Source organism: Phalacrocorax aristotelis, chromosome 9 (assembly GCF_949628215.1).
Source record: "Phalacrocorax aristotelis chromosome 9, bGulAri2.1, whole genome shotgun sequence".
Taxonomy (NCBI): Eukaryota; Metazoa; Chordata; class Aves; order Suliformes; family Phalacrocoracidae; genus Phalacrocorax; species Phalacrocorax aristotelis.
In genome coordinates, this window is record NC_134284.1 from 18438763 (window position 1) to 18456591 (window position 17829).

Genomic DNA, 17829 nt, shown 5'->3' on the forward strand with positions numbered 1-17829 from the left:
CTCTGAAAAAGAAAATATTTGGAGTTTCAAAAATCACATTTTAAAAAGCCAGTAAAAATAACACCTATGACTACATATTCACTTACCCTACCATGCCATGAAAAACATACCATATGAATCAAACCCTTCTGGCAGCTCCACCGTCGATACAAAACGTTCCAAATCTTCCTCCAAATGCCTTCAGCTATTCCTCAAATCCTCCCTCTCTACCTCCAACATTTTGTACCTTCGCAAGAGAGTATCTTCTGAACTCTCAGCTACTTTTCCTCTGAATGCTGTAGCTTCATGTATGCACATTCCTGCTGCATTCTTTTGCCTAGTTCTTGTAAGCTGTATTTAAATTTAAAGCAGACATGTGAGTATTTATGCTTTAAGGGCTCAAGCTTTCATTGGCAATAAGCCCATTTTAATTCCTACAATATCAGGAGGAACTGCAGGAATTTTGCATCTTGCAGGACTGGACTCTGGCTTTGCATGACTTTGCAGTGGTGGGAAAAAAAACCCAAAAACCATCAAATCCCGAAACCTAAACTCTAAAGCAATTTTTAGCAATTGAAGTGTTATTTCTTTTAAATTAATAATTTGAACTAACTATTGAAATATAGTAACGAGTTCACTATTTTTAAGTCCAGGGTTTTATTAATGCTACTGATATTAAAACTGAGGTCTCATTACACAGCTAGCTTGTACGATAAACCACCCTGCAGTTCCCAAGTTTGGTCCAAAGGCCATTGAAATCTACAAGCCACTCAACTTTAACAGCTGCTCCAACAAGCAAAATGTAGCAGCAGCCCCAGGTAGTATTACTTATTAAATTTAAGAAGCTATTTTTGGAGAAAATTGCTCCAAATGTCATCCACTTCAAAAAAGATACACGGAATTACAAGAGAAGCCAAAAATACATTTCTCAAAATGCCAAGAATTTTTTCCATTTTAGTACATGTTAACTTTACTTTTATTTATTACTACTTTTTTTTCTAAATGTTGATGATAACTTAGAGCAACTTCTCATTCACAGAAATTATAGGAACTCTGCCTTGCTCACTTGCTTTGAATTAAATGTATTTCTGGATATAAACCATAGCACCCTGCACTTGTAGTTTTTACCGTTCCCTTGTGGAAAAGGTATCACAGTGAGAGCAATACTAAGGCATAAAACTTTTCCTGCTCTTCATGGGGGACAGCAGAAAAAGGACAGCACTGCTGTGCAGGCTGCAGGAAAGCTATGCAAAACTCCCCTGAGTACCACGGCGCTTCTCCCTCACAGAACAGGGCGAGGAGTGATTTGCAGCCTGCAGCTAAGCCTGCCGAGTCAGTGACATCTTTGCAACCAACAGGGCTCTGACTTACGTTCTTAGGGAAGAGCTGCTAGCCCAAGACTACAAAGATTCACTGGCCAAAAAATTCTCTCATCAGAGCAACCAAGAAAGAAACCGAATGTGAGGAAGCCCTTACTACAGTTTGCGGGTTCTTCTGACTCTTCATAGAATTTGTCCCTAAAAAGTATTTTCCACTTAGCCCATAAAAGACAGTCAAATCTGTCTCTTGACAGTATATAGCACCTTTATTTATCCCTGAGAGCTCTGACATCCCTAGAGATCAGCATCATCTTTGCCATTTCCTACAAGAATGTCTTCATACACCTTTTCTTACTAAAAAGAGTCAGCTCAAACCGTGCATAATAATCTGGTTTCATCCCCATAAAAAAGAAGCACATTTGGCAAAATAGACAGGCTTATAGTAGAATTTTAAGCTTTTGACAAATAAATCCACCTCCGACTCACACTGTAACAAGATGTGGACAGTGGATGTTCTCATAATGTCCAACACTTCATGAAGCACTCAGCGCAAGTACATGTAAAAAACCATCCATTTTCAAAGCTCAGAACAAAGTGCTAAAAACTTAATTTTCCTTTAGAAGTTAACTGAAAATCTAAACAATGATTTTAAAATTAATTTTGTTATAGGAGGTTGTGAAGTTTATTTTCATTTGGTATCTTTAGAAGAGAAACTGCTCATTTTCAATGCTCACTTGGAGCTATATGCTTACATACAAAAACAACCCTGCTGTCTTCAGTAGGAAAGCTCACCTAAGGTCAAGCCTATTAAGGTCAAGTCTATTCATGCAAAAACGGACTGCTGATGGACAGACTGAAAGCTGAAGTGGAGGAGGTAGCAGTGTTACACTTAAAAAAATAAATCCGGATTGTAACTACCAGATTAGAGAGCAACCGCGCCTAAAAGTGAACACAACTTCTTTCAGCAAAACAGAAAAGAAAGCCAACAGACACACGTTTACTTGCCCACCTCAGATAATCGCATAAGTTTTGGATTAAATTGCTTGTTTTAACTGCTCCTTTTAACGCCTCACGGCTGATGTTCTGTCCCAGTAACTGCTGAACAGCTAAAAATTGTTGCTTGAATTTGTGGTTGTACGTGATTTCATTAAAAGCTGTGTGTATCAGGTTATGAAGATCACAGTCCATAATTTAGAAATGGAAATGGTACGAGCTACATTTTAGAGCATACCTTCCCATTCAGAAGTATTTATGAAGATATAAGTGAACTGTGTCAAAAAGTAGCAATGTTTTTAAACACAGCATGATACAAAGAGCTAAGTATGTTTGTATCTTTCAATACTTCTGTTAACACAGATACGTCAAATTCGTTTGTTTGCAAGTTATATATGTAAAGAATCAGTCTTCAGGAACTGGTTTCCTCTGGATGTCCAGTTTTACATTTGGCAGCTAATACCTCCTAGGCATCTTGTAGTTAGAAAAAGAACATATTTTTCCCCCATCTGAAATATTCAATCTTACTTTTACTGAGAGTAGAACAATTCAGACTGCCTGAAAGCAGACCAGATGCACTACATTAATACAGCGTACTTTAAAGCAATACATTTTGTATAGAATGACGTGTCATTCGCAAGACGTATGTCATTGCACAATGAACAATGTCATTTGGACCATGTGTTTTAATTTGTGGAAATAGCTTATTACAGAGGAAATTGAGGCAACCTATTTCTTAATTAATGTTTTAGGAGACAATTATAATTTTGAAGGGGTTTTAATTATTTATAGTAGTTTCCAAACCCTTGTTACAGCTCAGAAAAATAACATAATTTCACCAGTGATAAAAACGACTTTCAGTCTCATTTCATTTCGCTAAGCAGGAAATGGACACCTAAACATGCCTGCAGACTGGCCTACCACAGGGTTTTTTGAAATTAAACCACATATCTACAAACTAATAGCTCACTTTTGAATAGGGATTTTTAACTCAGCATCTCAAAACACTTGAAAAGGCAGGTAAAACCACACCGTCCTCATTTGAAAACCACAGGCAGAAAATTATTTAGGGATACCGCCATCAGTCTGGACCCATGGGACAAAATGGAAACTACCAAAGGTACGACTCAGCTTCAGGTCCGTGCCACCGCCATTGAGTCAGCCACGTACACAGCTACCAAAACGCTCACATCTCCAGTGTTACCCTCTAAGAGCTCTTATATTCTGCAGGTGTCAAACGGCTTCTGTGGATACTCTTCATTGCAACGCTGCACGGCATTAGGAAAATCTGTCCTCGTACTGACAAAATAATCTGGAGGGTTCTACAGAAACTTCCAGGGCTGCAAAGGCTTTCTTGACTGGGAGTATGAACATCTTTAATGGTCATCTTCACACCATGTAAACCAACAATCATAGCTGTCACAGCTCCTCCGTTATGTTTCATACGATCATTTCTGCTTTGCCACTATGCACCTTCTTACTCCAGTTTTGGTTCTCTCACTTCATCAACTTAGAAAGCTCCTCTTAAAATAACAGGTTAGTAATGGTATATTACCATATGAAACAATGCATGATTATAGTTTCTATGTTTAACTACATAAATAACAGAGCAAAAAAAGTGCTTAAAACATTTGCATTCACTTTGATTTCAGCCAGTAAAATCAAACTGTCCTCTAAATATATGAATAATACTGAATATGTACTTTCTTTCACCCATTTGTTTCCAATAACCTTATAGATAATTAGAATATTTTTCCTCTGCTTGTTGCAGGTACACATGCCTCTGCTCAAATGGAAGGTATCAACAGTTAACATAATCTGTCACTTGTCAGTTCCATTACACGGCACTACAACTAACTACCAGTAGCTTCCCCTAGTACTTTCTGCATGATTTTTGAAAAGCTAGTTCAAACATTCTCAGTCTTTTCTGGAAATACTATGCTTTTTGAAAGTTTTCGGTTGTGGTGTTTTGGGGGTTTTTTTAATTAAAAAATGCTGAATATAAAAATAACTGTCCTTAAAGCAACGGCTTAAAATATCTAAGAGCTGCTGGTTTTGCTGAGTAAGCCAGAGGAAACCAGAAGTTAATTTTAAAAAATATAGATGTATTGTTCTAAATATAAAATTGAAAGCAGAATGAAACTGCGTAAGACCTTGACACTCCCAAGGAGCAGGTTTCTCACCCCATGTGCATCTACAGATTTTAGCTTTCAACCACTTAACAATGATGTTTTAAAACATGTCAGTAAAATTGTGCCATGTGCTTCCATTCCATAAGATACTTATTTTGCCCAGAGTAACACCACTCTAAAGAACATATGTAAGTACTACAGACCAGTACAAGTAAAACCATTCCCTAATACAACTGCAGCTGAACATGGGAAGAATTTAGTCCAGCGAAGATCCTGCTTTGCAGGGACTGTTACACTGACTCGCGTTTAAGAGTCACATACCAGCCCTAAAAGGTAACTGTGTGATCCATCATACGAAGAAAACACCAGTGAGAGCAGGTCTGCCTGGACAACTGCAATTTCCTTTCCGTAAACTCTTGCAGCGTGTCCCTTAGGAAGTGGCAGGGATTATATGAGTCTAGAACTTTTGAGAAACTGAATGAGAACTCCATAGACGAAAGTGTACTGCGAAAGAGTCTGCACCATCATCATTCTCTGCTGCCTCAACATGTCGAGCACTCGTGGGATGTCCAGCATCTGGAAGAAGAGAACAAACCATCACAAGTGACTGGTGAGCAAAGAGACTGGATTGCACTTCCTCAGCAGGAGGTTCAGAGCAGAACCAGCGATCTAAGGGCAGAATCTGCTATTCTAATTTCAGCTCTGACAATTCATTGCCCATACCTGCAGTGTAGATTGCACTACACCTCCTCATCTGTAAAATATGCATAATGTTAAACTTGCCTACCTCATGAGGTATGGGTCTTCACAAATCTAATGGCTGTAAAAGTCTGACACAGTGTTAGGTCAGGGAATGCACAAAGAAACAATCAGTTTATTGAGTCTCAGCTGGCATATTATATTATTAATAAACACTTGTTAGCTTGTAGTCAGAAGTGAACAGCTGCAAGGACCAGGTTTTCCTCTATTAAACTACTGCTTTGTCCTCTGCTGAGACTGATCCTGCAAATACACTACACTTAGGAACACAATATTTAATAATAAGTCCAGAGGCTGGCTACAAAGCATGTTCTTGAATATTATCCATTAAAACTAAGGCATGAAGTAAACATGGTAAGGTCGGGGCAAAATCCTGAAACATGCTTAGTAGCCTAGGGCTTACCTTGTTCCACTCAGTGATTCAACATCTTACAGAGTCAAGAAACTAAATGAGCATTCCAGTAGCCAGTGTGTAAGTGGGGAACTCTAGAAGATTATTAACTTCTGTGGAATTGCCAAGAGCTCTTCCAACCATAGTTGTAAGGGCTCTTCCAAAGGCCTCATCTTGGGAAAGCTCAGATGAACAGCCATAAAATATTTATTAGGCAGGTTATTTACTCTTCCACCTCCTAACATTATTTAAAGCACAAGAAAGAAAGAGAGATCACCTCATTGTGTTCCAAGCAAGCGATCATGATCTCTGACAGTATAACCACTCCTGTTCGTCCTACACCTGCACTGCAATGTACCAGCACAGGAGGATTAGAGTTTTTAGGATCCGCAGTGCTGTTCGTATGGCGCCGCACTGACTGTATCTCTTCCAAGTATGCTATTAAGTTCAACAAGATAAGAATGATATATTTAGGAGATAAAGCCCCATAAACCATGCTATTATGCTGTATGACCACCAGAAAAGTAGCAATTTAATAAATTATATCCCACAGAAAAATGATGCACTGTATAAATCACAAGTCATATCCCAACCACAGCAATACAGATCTATAAAGATCATCTAACATTTGTAACGCTTTCCTTGGCTTGTTCCCCTATTCCCCACCAAGGGCAGCTCATGGCTGTCTTGCTACTGCTGGAACATACTCAAATGTGTAGTATGCGATGCAATTATGTTTTAATCTATATTAATTTTTAGTAAACTATATATTTGGCTTTAGACATAAGCAGTCACTTTAACAAACTGGCAGGTGTATTCCTGCCAAAAATGTAATTCAATGTCTGCTGCTGGTGTGAAGAAACCTTTTGCAGCAGAATACTTGGCATACTTATCAAAAGCTAATTCACATATAGCAGCCATTTTAGGAGGCATTGGGGAAAAAAAAAACCAGACACCAAACCAACCCCAAAACAGAGGTATTAAATAACTTACAGAGAAATCCCTTTAAATCCTCTGGACAGCCATGCTCTGGCCAGTCAGTATACTGCAGATGCCAAACTGTTCTCTCCTGTCCTGTGAGAAGATGTTTAATTTTCAAACCCGTAGTTGCATAGCAGCCTGAGTCAGTACGGAATCGTGTGGTAATCTTAAATCTTCCATATGTTACAGTGTTGTGTCTTGAACCAAGACGTGGCCAGTATCTGAAGCTTTTTTCTCGTCCACTTTCCTTAAAAGTAAAACACTTGCTTAACAAGAAACGTAAGAACACTCACATAACTAATGCTCCTGTAACAACTGCATCTCTCCTCTATTAAGTACTACTACAGTGTTATGGTTTCTCACTGAGCAAACCAACTTTCCAGCAGAAAGAGTTTGTAAATTTACATCTTTTGGCCAAGGAAAGCAAGACAGAATGGCAAAGGGTTCACTAAAAATTTATCTTTGATTGGTCTTCTTGCTGGAGCAAAGATCCCCTTCCTCTAACAGAACATAACAAAACCATTGCATAATTTCTGGGAGAAATCTGACTCAGTTTATACTCACTTCCTCTGCAGTCACCATAGCTATGATGGCAATCCCTTGTTCCCAGATCATCTGCCAGAAATCCTGACATGTGCTCTGCAAAGGGCCCTGCGTAGCAATATAATCCCACTCTATGCCGCCAACGGAGATCTGTAAAAAGAAAGGCATTACATTAGTAATTATTGAAAACTCCCTTTCCCCAGTTCTTAAGTCAGGCATTTGAAGATGCACAAACTGAAAAAAGACAGCAGCACTGCAGAAGTAGAAGCCCATTGTGAGTTATACCTGCCTCCCATTTTTTAGCTTCATCTTGTCACATTAGATGTAGAAGGACACAATGTTTAAAACTGTATAGGCACATAGCTAAACAGATGTATTTTACATCATAAGCATAATGTAAAAGTGAGTAAATGAAACCATGTTTCTCTTTATGAATTTAAGGTATTCTGGCCAATTCAGCTTTAGAAAAGTTTTCATACCCTGGTGCTGTAAATGCTATTATATGCACTAAAAAGTCAGAATTAGAAAGGTCAGAAGAGTTACTCAGCATTTGTGAATGAGCTGAAGTATAGAAACTATGGTACTGTGTCAGTGTACAAAAAGATTTATTGAAAAAAAGGCAATAACAGAACTACAACTGCTGCTTTGATGATCTCAGTTATTTTCAGAGAAAGCATGAAGCCAATTGCAGTTCCACTTTAGGTAGGTAAATGCACTGAAACTGAACGAACTTCCTTGAAGGTGTTGAGGTCACCCTGCAACTTCTTCACTTTTTTCAACAGAGTTTAAAGAGCTACGACTGGGGAAAGGGGGCAACTGAACATTATGAAAGACCAGGTTTCCCCCAGCTCCATCTGCTCCTCTAACCATCCAAAAAAAGCTTAAGCTGGGAGCTAGCTTACTGCCTGTTGTGGAGCTAGTCTGAGAGTACAGAAAAGGAAGAAAATAAGGATTGTCGCTGCAGTTCAAAAATATCATAATTATTGCAAAGGATCCCAGTTTGTTATAAAACTATTTGAGTAACTCTGGGAAGAATGGACATGCCTTCTGTTAGCACCAATCCAGAGACAGTTGAGACAGAGAGAGCAAGGAGACAGTAGATCAATACAGAAGTGAAATGTAGAAGACCTCTCCAATAATTAACCCTCCATTACTCTAGGTAAAGAGGAAAAACAAGTTCCTCCTTTCCCCAAATAAACCTCTGCAGGAGGGAAAGGGAGAGAGATGCAGGGATTCTCACTCATCTGACCAAACCAAAATTGAGAGCCAAATCCATTTTTATTTACCACATGAAATGAAAAATTTTTATCCAACAGTATTTCTCTCACCTTGATATGAGATGCATTGATGTAACCTGTGTTATTTTCTTTGGTTGGGACTAGCTCTACTCTGGTATCATCATAAGGAAGGACGTCCTGGAACCGGTTTCTTTCAGCATTTTCAGGAAGCCGAGCTATTGAGCACTCACCATCTATCAGTCTTCTTTTCTGAATGCGCTCATATTCAGTAAATACCATACCCTGCTCTAACCGTTGTTCCAGAACTTTACACTGAAAGACAGAACACAGATAACCATACAAGGTCATGTTCTAAGGTCAGTCTATTTTAGCAGAGAATTCAGGATGGATAAAATGTATGTATTTTCCTCTCCTACATACTTTTTTATGCTTTTCCAGCTATTAATGTTTACACAAACATACCAGAATAAATCAGAAGCAACCCTAACCAGCACATATTTTGTTCAAGTGAAAACTAAGAAGCCTGTTATACTTCATTAGGTCACAAAGACTATGGATATCACTGGTGAAAGAAAAATTACTTCATAGTTTCTATGAAGACAACCCAGTTGAGCAAAGAGGTATTAGGCCAAACCAGATAGCTATGCTATACTGCAAACCGCCTCAAACACCTTTGAGCAAGAAATATTCATTAATCCTCCTGCTCAATATAGCATGTTAGAGTACATCGTTTGAAAAGGTCTCCTTTAACCTTGTGATCCAAAAAAAATTAAGTCAACTTTGTCCTCTGGATGGAGAAAAACTCTAAAAATGTAAAATAAAACACTTGCCTCAGTCAATGAGCTAATAATTCACTACCAATATTACACATTTTCTTAAGCTGAAGATACTAAACTTTGCATACAGCCACAAAACCTTCTTAGAACCTCTTGCTGCAGCTCAGTTATAAACCCAGGATTTTTTTCTACTAATATAATTCAATCCATTTTATTTAATAAGCTGGCCCCCACCCCAATTTATTGTTTCGAAATCAAGTTCTTTCTAAATCATAAGACACTTCTGGAATTTCAGCATCTCTTTGCCAACAATAATTAGAGGAATAATATGTAAGATTTCAGCCAGAAAATTTCATCTATGTCACATGTCCCCAGCCTCTCACAGCAACTGCTCTGTGGTATCAGGTCAGAAAAGTGTCTTGTATCAAATAACCGTTAATGCCAAATGTTGCAGAGGAAGGCATGAAACCTCAATCATATGCAATTTGTACATCAATACATCAACTCCTTTATTATCTTCAGGCTAAATTTCCTGATTTAAACTGAGCAATGAAACAGGCACTGTAAACAGACAACTTTAAAGTTGTCTTCTAAAATATCTGCAGTCTGGACTTTCTTTCATGTCACATGTCTGCTTTGCATTGCCTCTTCTCAACTGTTCTAGGAATTACTCCCATTTCATTGTATCTATTCTGCCTCTGCATGACTGCCTGAAAAGAAAGTGTAGTGACATATCTTTTTCATAACTTGACTTTATGGATTCATGGATTCTTCTTCTACCTCAACACTTTGGGCAGCACTAGCTGAATAATAGTATGACTGAATTCAATAAAGGTCAACCCAGGAAGAGACAATGGCTGTAAATAAGTGGAAATAACCAACACAGGTACTAAATGTAGAACTGGCTCTCTACACTGTAGAGATAAACTGTAACACAATTTTCTTTTTTTTTTTTCCCCTAGCATCTTTAAGGAGTGTATATATAATTCAAAAAGAACTTCAACAGTGTTGAAATGGAACACTCAAATCTCTCTCCTATGGATCTCACTTCAAGCCTTCAGACTCCAAGACTAAATTTCTACTGTGTGACTTGCAATTAATTTTCTTGGACTGTTCCTTAAAACTGCAGCTGGTGAGAGCAGGGCTGTTCCTTCAGGTTCTAATCCCTGCCCAGTGACTGTCAACCACCTCTGAGCCAGAGGGTGTCTGCAGCTGAGGATGCCCAGTGATGGTCAGAACTGGATTCTAAAGAGACCACTGGTCGCAGAATGTCCAATAATCACCGTAGACCTTGGTGTATCTAGTTGCTCTCTGATCAGATGCGTGATGGCAGCACTGTTCTACATAGCCCTTCACAGGCTGGATATTAACTGTATTTCACTTTCCTGCACCTATTTAATGGTATATGAGGCAGGATGAGGTGTATTTACTGACGTTGTTTACCCTGATACAAGCAGATGGAGTCTTGCATTTCTCAAAGAATGACCCTCAAATTCTAGAACCTGATGTACTCTCAGTGACCTGAGATCTTTTACTGAATTAAAAATTTCTGCAGATCACAAGTTCCATCTATATTTTCAGGGACCTACCTGAGGAAAACAGATAAATACAATCTGCACAAGCTGTACCCTGGGGATGTAATTTAACGACAGAATTTGTTGCAAAAATTGTATGAATTACTAATAATTACAACTACATGCAATCTCACACTCAGAATTCTAATTTTCATATGTTTTCAGTCTGGAAAACCCCAAAATTAAGGGATAAAATAGAAAGACTTGGCACAAAATATATCAATAGATACTAGATAATTTGCTTCCTATATATTCAAAGGGGAAACTCTCATCTGAATCACTGTCATCTTAAATCTTGAAGAAAAATCTGAGTTACATCCAATACTTCTAGCACTGACTTATCAATCAGAAGTCTCATTCTTCATTGTTTCTATTCTCAGTTTTTGAGTTGCTTTGATTCTGAAGCATTTTAAAGTCAACACAAAGCACCATTCATATGCACTTCCTTTTGAAATATCACTAGTGTAAAAAGGAAATCAAGCATTAAAAAATTTCAACATACCCGTTCATCATTTGTTGCTCTTGTTGATTCTTCCTTTGCCTCATCTGGCAGAGGCATTCTAGTCAAAGCTAGTCCATTTAGGGCAGCTAGCTTTAGAGGCCCTATTTTTTTTGCATCATTTTTATTCTTTTTCATACCCTGCAAAAGAAAAGCTAAAACTTGTAAATATTCTCCAATACCTGACAAAGTTATAAAGCAGAAACCAGATGAGTTCAATTAAGCAAAGGATACTTCTTTGACCCCTTCTGCAAACAGCTCTGACCTTTTTTTTTTGGTAAGCACTGCAGTGAGAGATTAGGGTGGTGGGACTACATTCCTCCAAGGACACAACACAAGTCTGTCTTCATTCCAGACAGGTTAATGAAACTGCATGAGAATGACCAATATTGTTCCCTACAAAGCTCACAACTGAGTGTGAGGTGACAACTCCAGATAATTAACATTCTTGGACAGAACTGGAATCACTTTCCAACCCCAAAACCACATACAAATGATTCCTTACTAGACAATCCGGTTTGCAGGGACTTTTCTTCCCTACAAGTGGACACAACAATGAGCATATACATTTAAGATATTGGATATAGTTAAATGTTTGACTAAGTTTGCAAAAAACTGCACTTACAAAATATGAACACAAAACTGCAGACAGATCTGAGCCCTGAACCAGGCCATTAATCTAAATTATTGAAGTTACCATTATTTAAGAAAAATACCAAGGGGTGATTTTTATGAATTAATAAATTCAAATTATTATTTTAAAAAGTGTAAGAGAAAACGTCATCATCCCTAGAGTTGCTAAGTTTGGTTGTTAACAAAAATATACTGAAAATGTAAGCCTGTATGCTACTGAAATGATTATCAATGCTTTCAAAAGCTTAATGGTAGTAGGAATAGGAAGACAAAGCTAAGAGGATGAGACCACACTTAAAAGTGAAGTGAACACAAATGCAACAGTAAGAGTTAATTGCAAAGCAAAACATGCAAACATTGGTAGGGGCCAGCTTTGGTACCAGGATATTAATCTCAATATTGAATACAGAAAAGTAATATTCTCTATTATGCAATAGAACTCTTAAATGTTACTGAACTAGAAAGTATTTTACCGAACAGTTCCAGTGAAAAAGCTTTAATATCAATTTCATTTCAAAGGTTGACTTGAACATTTACTTAGCTATCAGAAGGAAAAGGCAGGCTATGATTTTGGTAGACACATCAGTGCCTGAAAATATATCTTTTTGAGAACAAAATACTAAGTGACTATCCAAATGTGAACAGAAGGAGAAAGGTTTCATTTTTTTCCCCCTATACCCACATAACAGACAGGAGGAAGATGATTTAGGAAAACACAGACAGGAAAAATGAATTGAAGATGATGAAGGTTCATTTCATTATGTTCAGCTCCATGTATAGCAAGTCTGACAGACAAAAAATTGTGAGAGCAGTAACTATTTAAATACATAGCTTTTGCATAGGTTAGCTTTCGCAGCATCAGCTGTAACAGTTACTAGAGCAGTAGAAGTTCTATCGTAGTTCCACTGCAATTTGTGCAGAAAACTATTTGACACTAACTCAGGCATTAAAGTTAACAATCAATTTTAAAAGGCAAAATAATAATAAAAACAGTTTTCCTCCATCAACATCTGAAATATTTCACAGACTACATAAAACTGAACAAAAGTGTACATAAAGCTGAACAAAAGTTTTTTAAAAAAAAGAGCGGTAAGGACTGCCAGTGAAATTGTACAGTCCCACACAGACCTTGATGCCATGGAAACTGCAGGGTAGGTGAAACTTGCAGTTGTTCCCTATTTATGGCTTCATAAGATTGGAGTAGGAAAAAGAGGCACGGCAAGCAAGAAATACCTTTAGTGGGATAAAAACAGCTTGAAGAGAAGGCAAAAGGGAAAGGATATGAAAAGGGGAAGGGATAGAGGAAAGAAGAGAATGCAAGGAAAGAATTTATTGCCTAATGCATCAGGTCCTCCTTTTAGGTCAGAAGGAGAAAGCAAACAAATAAAAAAAAGTAAACATTCAGCTACATGTAATTTTTCAGTGAGAAGAACATTAGAAAGCTGGTAGCAGAATGGAAAGAGTTCCTTCTGCTCCAGTTAAGGACGGGTAGGGCAAAATTTAGCATAAAGAACTGACTTTAAATTAGCTCATTCTACAGTTGCTAGCCAGGTTACGTGTATCAGATGGATGGAGGCTGCACAGCTGGATTTGTGCAGGAGTACTATACAAACAGAACTGAGACAAGGAGAGAAGGGGACAAAAAGTAGCTAAGCAAAGCTAATTAGGCAAAACACAAAAATAAAGGTCAAGCTTAAGGTAGCTTTTAATTCACATGTTTTAAAAGCATCTCAGGTTGATTAAAAAAAAACCCCCAAACCTCAAACAAAAAACCCACACAACTCCCGCTACAGAACAACCCAAAACAATAGGAACAGTATCCACTTACACCTAGTGGGGGAAGGCCTTCCACAACATTCTTCTTCCCAGACAAAAGGTCGGACACAGGTCTCTTCTTTACTGAATCTTTCCTTACTCTGTATCTCTCTGATGTTGTAAGATCAGATTCCGACATAGATGGAGTAAGAAGTCCTTCCCCTCTTCTCTGTACCTGGCTTTCTACTAGTAAATGAATGGGACTCATATCTTTCATTCTCTTTTCTGTCTCTGTAATATGTAATTTAGGCTCAAGAATATGCAAAGGGCCAGCAGATGAAGCAACAGAGCTATAAGGGTAGTTCAGTACTGAATCATGAGAATAACCACCCATAACGGATGAAAGTTGGGTTTGATCTTCAGGGAGGGGAGAAAGACTTGTACTAGCCTTGTTTTCTTCTTCAAATTCTTCTTCTTCGCTACTGTGAATCAGCATAGTGGCATCAGAAAAGGTTTTCTTATGATCACAGTTCACACTTTCTTCATGCTCACTTTCTTTTTGCTTTGTTCTCTCCATCAGAATGTTGGGCTGTGACCCTTCTGAGATAACTCTGGGAAGAGCCACATCTGCTGCAGAAGCTGACATGGTCCTCTCTTTAATTCTTATTCCTTCAAAGCTGGGAGTCAAGCCTGCTATTTCAATACTGTTCCTTTTCTGCAGGTGAGCATGCCGTGCCGATGTCAGGGGTTCACTGACTTCCTGAAGAGAATGTGCCACAGGCAGGCTGTCTTCCTGAAATGTCTGGACAGAATGGTGCACTCGCCTTGTGATAAGATCAGGATTGCTGCTGCTAATGTAGATATGTCGTGAAAGGTCTGGAGTACTATTTGCAGGTCTCGGATACGGGTATGGCGGAGGAGGTCGATAGACTTGCGTCTTCATTATATTTGGTGCTGGATAGTCCTGAGCCTGGAGCTGCACATTTGTCAACTCAGGCACACTAACTGCCCCAACAACTGGGCGCTTTTCAGCAGGATAGGGATAGGGGGATTGGCTATGAAAACTGTAGTTCAGGTTAAACGGATAATGGTTAGATTGTGGGGAAGCAAAATGAGCATGTTCTCGTATTTCAGGTTGACTGTAAACTAAGGCATCAGGCCTGCTGTAAGCATATGAATTGCTGATGTTAAGATTTCTCATTGAATGACTCTGCCTATCTGTGTGCACCATTCCCCTGTTGAGCTGCCTCATCACAGTTTCATAGTCTGGCGTGGGACGATAAGAAGGCGGTATTAGTGCACTATGTCTATGTGATGGGACATAATCAGTTCTGAGGACATCGCTTCCAGTAATGCTTGGGTTAGAGGACATGGGGGACGGCTGCAAGTAATGTTGTGGGTTGTTCAAGGAGTTTGTGCTATGTGCACTATAGACACTACCATTGCGGATCCGACCACTGTAGTCATGAGGGGCTCTATCCAAGCTAGTCTGAGAGTGACAGTAGTATCCGTTCTGATTACTCACAAAGAGGTTATCTGAAAGTAAAGTTTAAGAACAACCTTTATGTCCAAGACATCAAACAAAGATATCCTCTGTTAAGGCGTAGCTAATCAATGTCTGAGATTTTCAAAATCTCAGTTATTCTTACCTATGTATTGAAATGGGAAAGGAAAAAAAAACCACCAACCCCAGGTTTTTTGTTGTTTTTGATACCTAAGGTATGTATACCAGAATAAACTATTAAGTTCATTTAGATGATGCAAATTCCTATTGGAAAACATTGTCTCAGTTTAAGAATGGCTTTATTCTGTTTAGGATAGGTTTGCTAAGTTTCTGTCGAAGTTAAACAAAATCTGTATCAATCATAAACCATACCTACTGAAAGGAAGATTGTCTACATTAGGGTTTGCACTAATCTAATGAGATCAGCTTAAACAGCAAGAAAGAAAAAAACCAAAGGCAACAAAAGAACCACCAAAAACCTAAAAACCACCCCCAAAACAACCAAACAAAACTACCCTCACTTTTCTTCCCGCCCCCCAGGCCGTAAGTAGATATAGTACCACAAGACCTTTAAAAAGAAAAATAAATTTAACTTTTCTCCAGTTTAAACCACCACTATATATTGTCTGCACATTAACATGTGCCCGCTCTGATGCGTAAAGGAAATGACCTAGCAGTTTATACAGCCAATATACATTTAATAATTTAAACATTACTTCACTGGACATACAATTTGCCAAGCTCCAGAAGAGAACACTTCAGTCTTTGCTTTAGATGCCTTTCATGATTTAATTCTTCACGTTCACCAAAATAATGGCTACACTTGTTAATGAATTTGCTGATAATCAAAAATTCTTTTGTTTGTGAAAAAAATTTTCAGAAATAGGGTGTGTGCAGTAACAAGTAACCAGCAATAATCCAACCCTATATTGGAAAGAATTCAGCTACATTCTGAATTTATACACCTGTACCTTCATGAATACTTCTGTAACACTATTTAAATAGAAAACGTGCTTAATCCCTTACCAGTGAGTTTTTAGAGTATTTTTTTTAATCCAGATGACTTGTAGGACTGGAAGGTGCCTATCAGAACTGAGGCAACTTTGCAAAAGATTAGCCTAAGCACTTCAGAGCAGCAACTTTGATAATTAAAGACACAATGAGCAACAATCAAAAAAAGGAGAGAAAGCTTCCATGACTCCACTGTAAACTGTTCAGATTAGGAGTGTGCGTCCTTTGAGAATTCTAATTAGGTTTTGCTTGGGTTTTTTCTTTCCTTTTTTCAATCAAATGTGTACCAATTCCGTAACTTGCAGACTTCCTTTAGCCTTTTTATTCCCTACCACTTTGTAGTCTAGCAAGCTCTGAGAGAAACTTCTCTCTTCCTGCATCCTGGGTTTAATAATTACATTTTTTTTTAATTGTCTGAATTGTCTGGGGGCTCAGTTACTCTTTGTAGCTATTAAGATCAATACTGACAAGGATCTCACAATGCCATAACGTACCAGTTTGGTACATGAACCAAGAAATGGCCTCAAGGTGCACCAGGGGAGGTTTAGACTGGATATTAGGAAAAATTTCTTCACCGAAAGGGTTGTCAAACATTGGAACAGGCTGTACAGGGAAGCGGCTGAGCCCCCATCCCTGGAGATATTTTAAAGATGTGTAGATGTGGTGCATAGGGACATGGTTAGTGGTGGACTTGGCAGTGTTAGGTTAACAGTTGGACTTGATGATCTCAAAAGTCTTCTCCAACCGAAATTATTCTATGGTTCTATGATTCTATTTCATATTAGCCTATACGCCTAGAGTAGCAGCAAGAGCTTCAGTGAGTGTTGTAGTACAAACCTGTCCCATATTCACGTTATGAATTTACTCAGCTCTCTAGCTAAAGCAGCTATAAATATAAATGACAGTTTTTACCTTCTGAAATTGTGTAGTGTGGCCTTGGATTTAACGAACTTACCTTGGGAAGATGCATATGGTTCAGTATAATGACCATTGTAATGTAGCTGAGGTGGTGGAGGCATCATATAAGGCTGAGGCTTGGGCTAAGAAAGCAAGAATCTTATTGTTAGTTAAAAACTCATAATTTATTTTTAAAACTTCTTGAAGATGTTTTTATATATAATGTGTAATATTATATATATAAAATATATATAATGTATACTACACATACACAAAACCTTAGCCTTAAACCATTTCTCTAAATCTGCAATGTAAGTTTCTCCTATGAGGTCATACATGAAATAATTTACAAAAAAAAAAACCCAAAAACCAACAAACAAACCCCGAAACCACACACCACCAACCCAAGACTGTATCTTACCATCTGACATCTAGGACATCTAGAAGAGTCTCCTAGATCTCCTAGATGAGTCTCCTAGACACAGAGCAATCAAACTAAAAATAGAAGTGTTCAAAATGTTTTTTACTGCAATTACTTTAATTATTCAGAATTCACATAGCAGCTTTTTCTACAAGTCAGAAACAGTTCCTCACATACTAGGCTCATCTTTTTCACTGCTCATTTAATTTCACTGAAAGAAACTAATGACTGATTCAAAGTCAATTGAAATCCCTAAAAATGCAAATATAAAACTATTTGCTGTCCTTACCATAGACATCCTGGATGAAGACCTCCTTCTAACAGGATTCACTGCAACAGGTTGTGTTTGTCTACAGAAGAAATTTTCCAGTGAGAAATAATTCTTAACAACACCAAGACCTATTTCAAATCTTGGAAATTGCTC

General features: G+C 38.1%; 1 protein-coding gene across 6 annotated transcripts in view; it reads right to left on the bottom strand.

The window, feature by feature from the left end:
- Window positions 1-983: 983 nt before the first annotated feature.
- The window catches only part of PTPN21 (protein tyrosine phosphatase non-receptor type 21), a 44971-nt gene continuing 28125 nt past the window's right edge, over window positions 984-17829 (bottom strand). For all 6 annotated transcript variants that reach the window (XM_075103668.1, XM_075103673.1, XM_075103669.1 and 3 more), the window contains 9 exons: window positions 17695-17755; window positions 17043-17127; window positions 13646-15108; window positions 11188-11325; window positions 8426-8647; window positions 7119-7247; window positions 6567-6801; window positions 5851-6011; window positions 984-4999 (listed from right to left, as the gene is read on the bottom strand). In XM_075103668.1, the coding sequence (XP_074959769.1) occupies window positions 4871-4999; window positions 5851-6011; window positions 6567-6801; window positions 7119-7247; window positions 8426-8647; window positions 11188-11325; window positions 13646-15108; window positions 17043-17127; window positions 17695-17755 (2623 nt within the window). In that variant the 3' untranslated portion in view covers window positions 984-4870. The remainder of the gene's footprint in view (window positions 5000-5850; window positions 6012-6566; window positions 6802-7118; window positions 7248-8425; window positions 8648-11187; window positions 11326-13645; window positions 15109-17042; window positions 17128-17694; window positions 17756-17829) is intronic.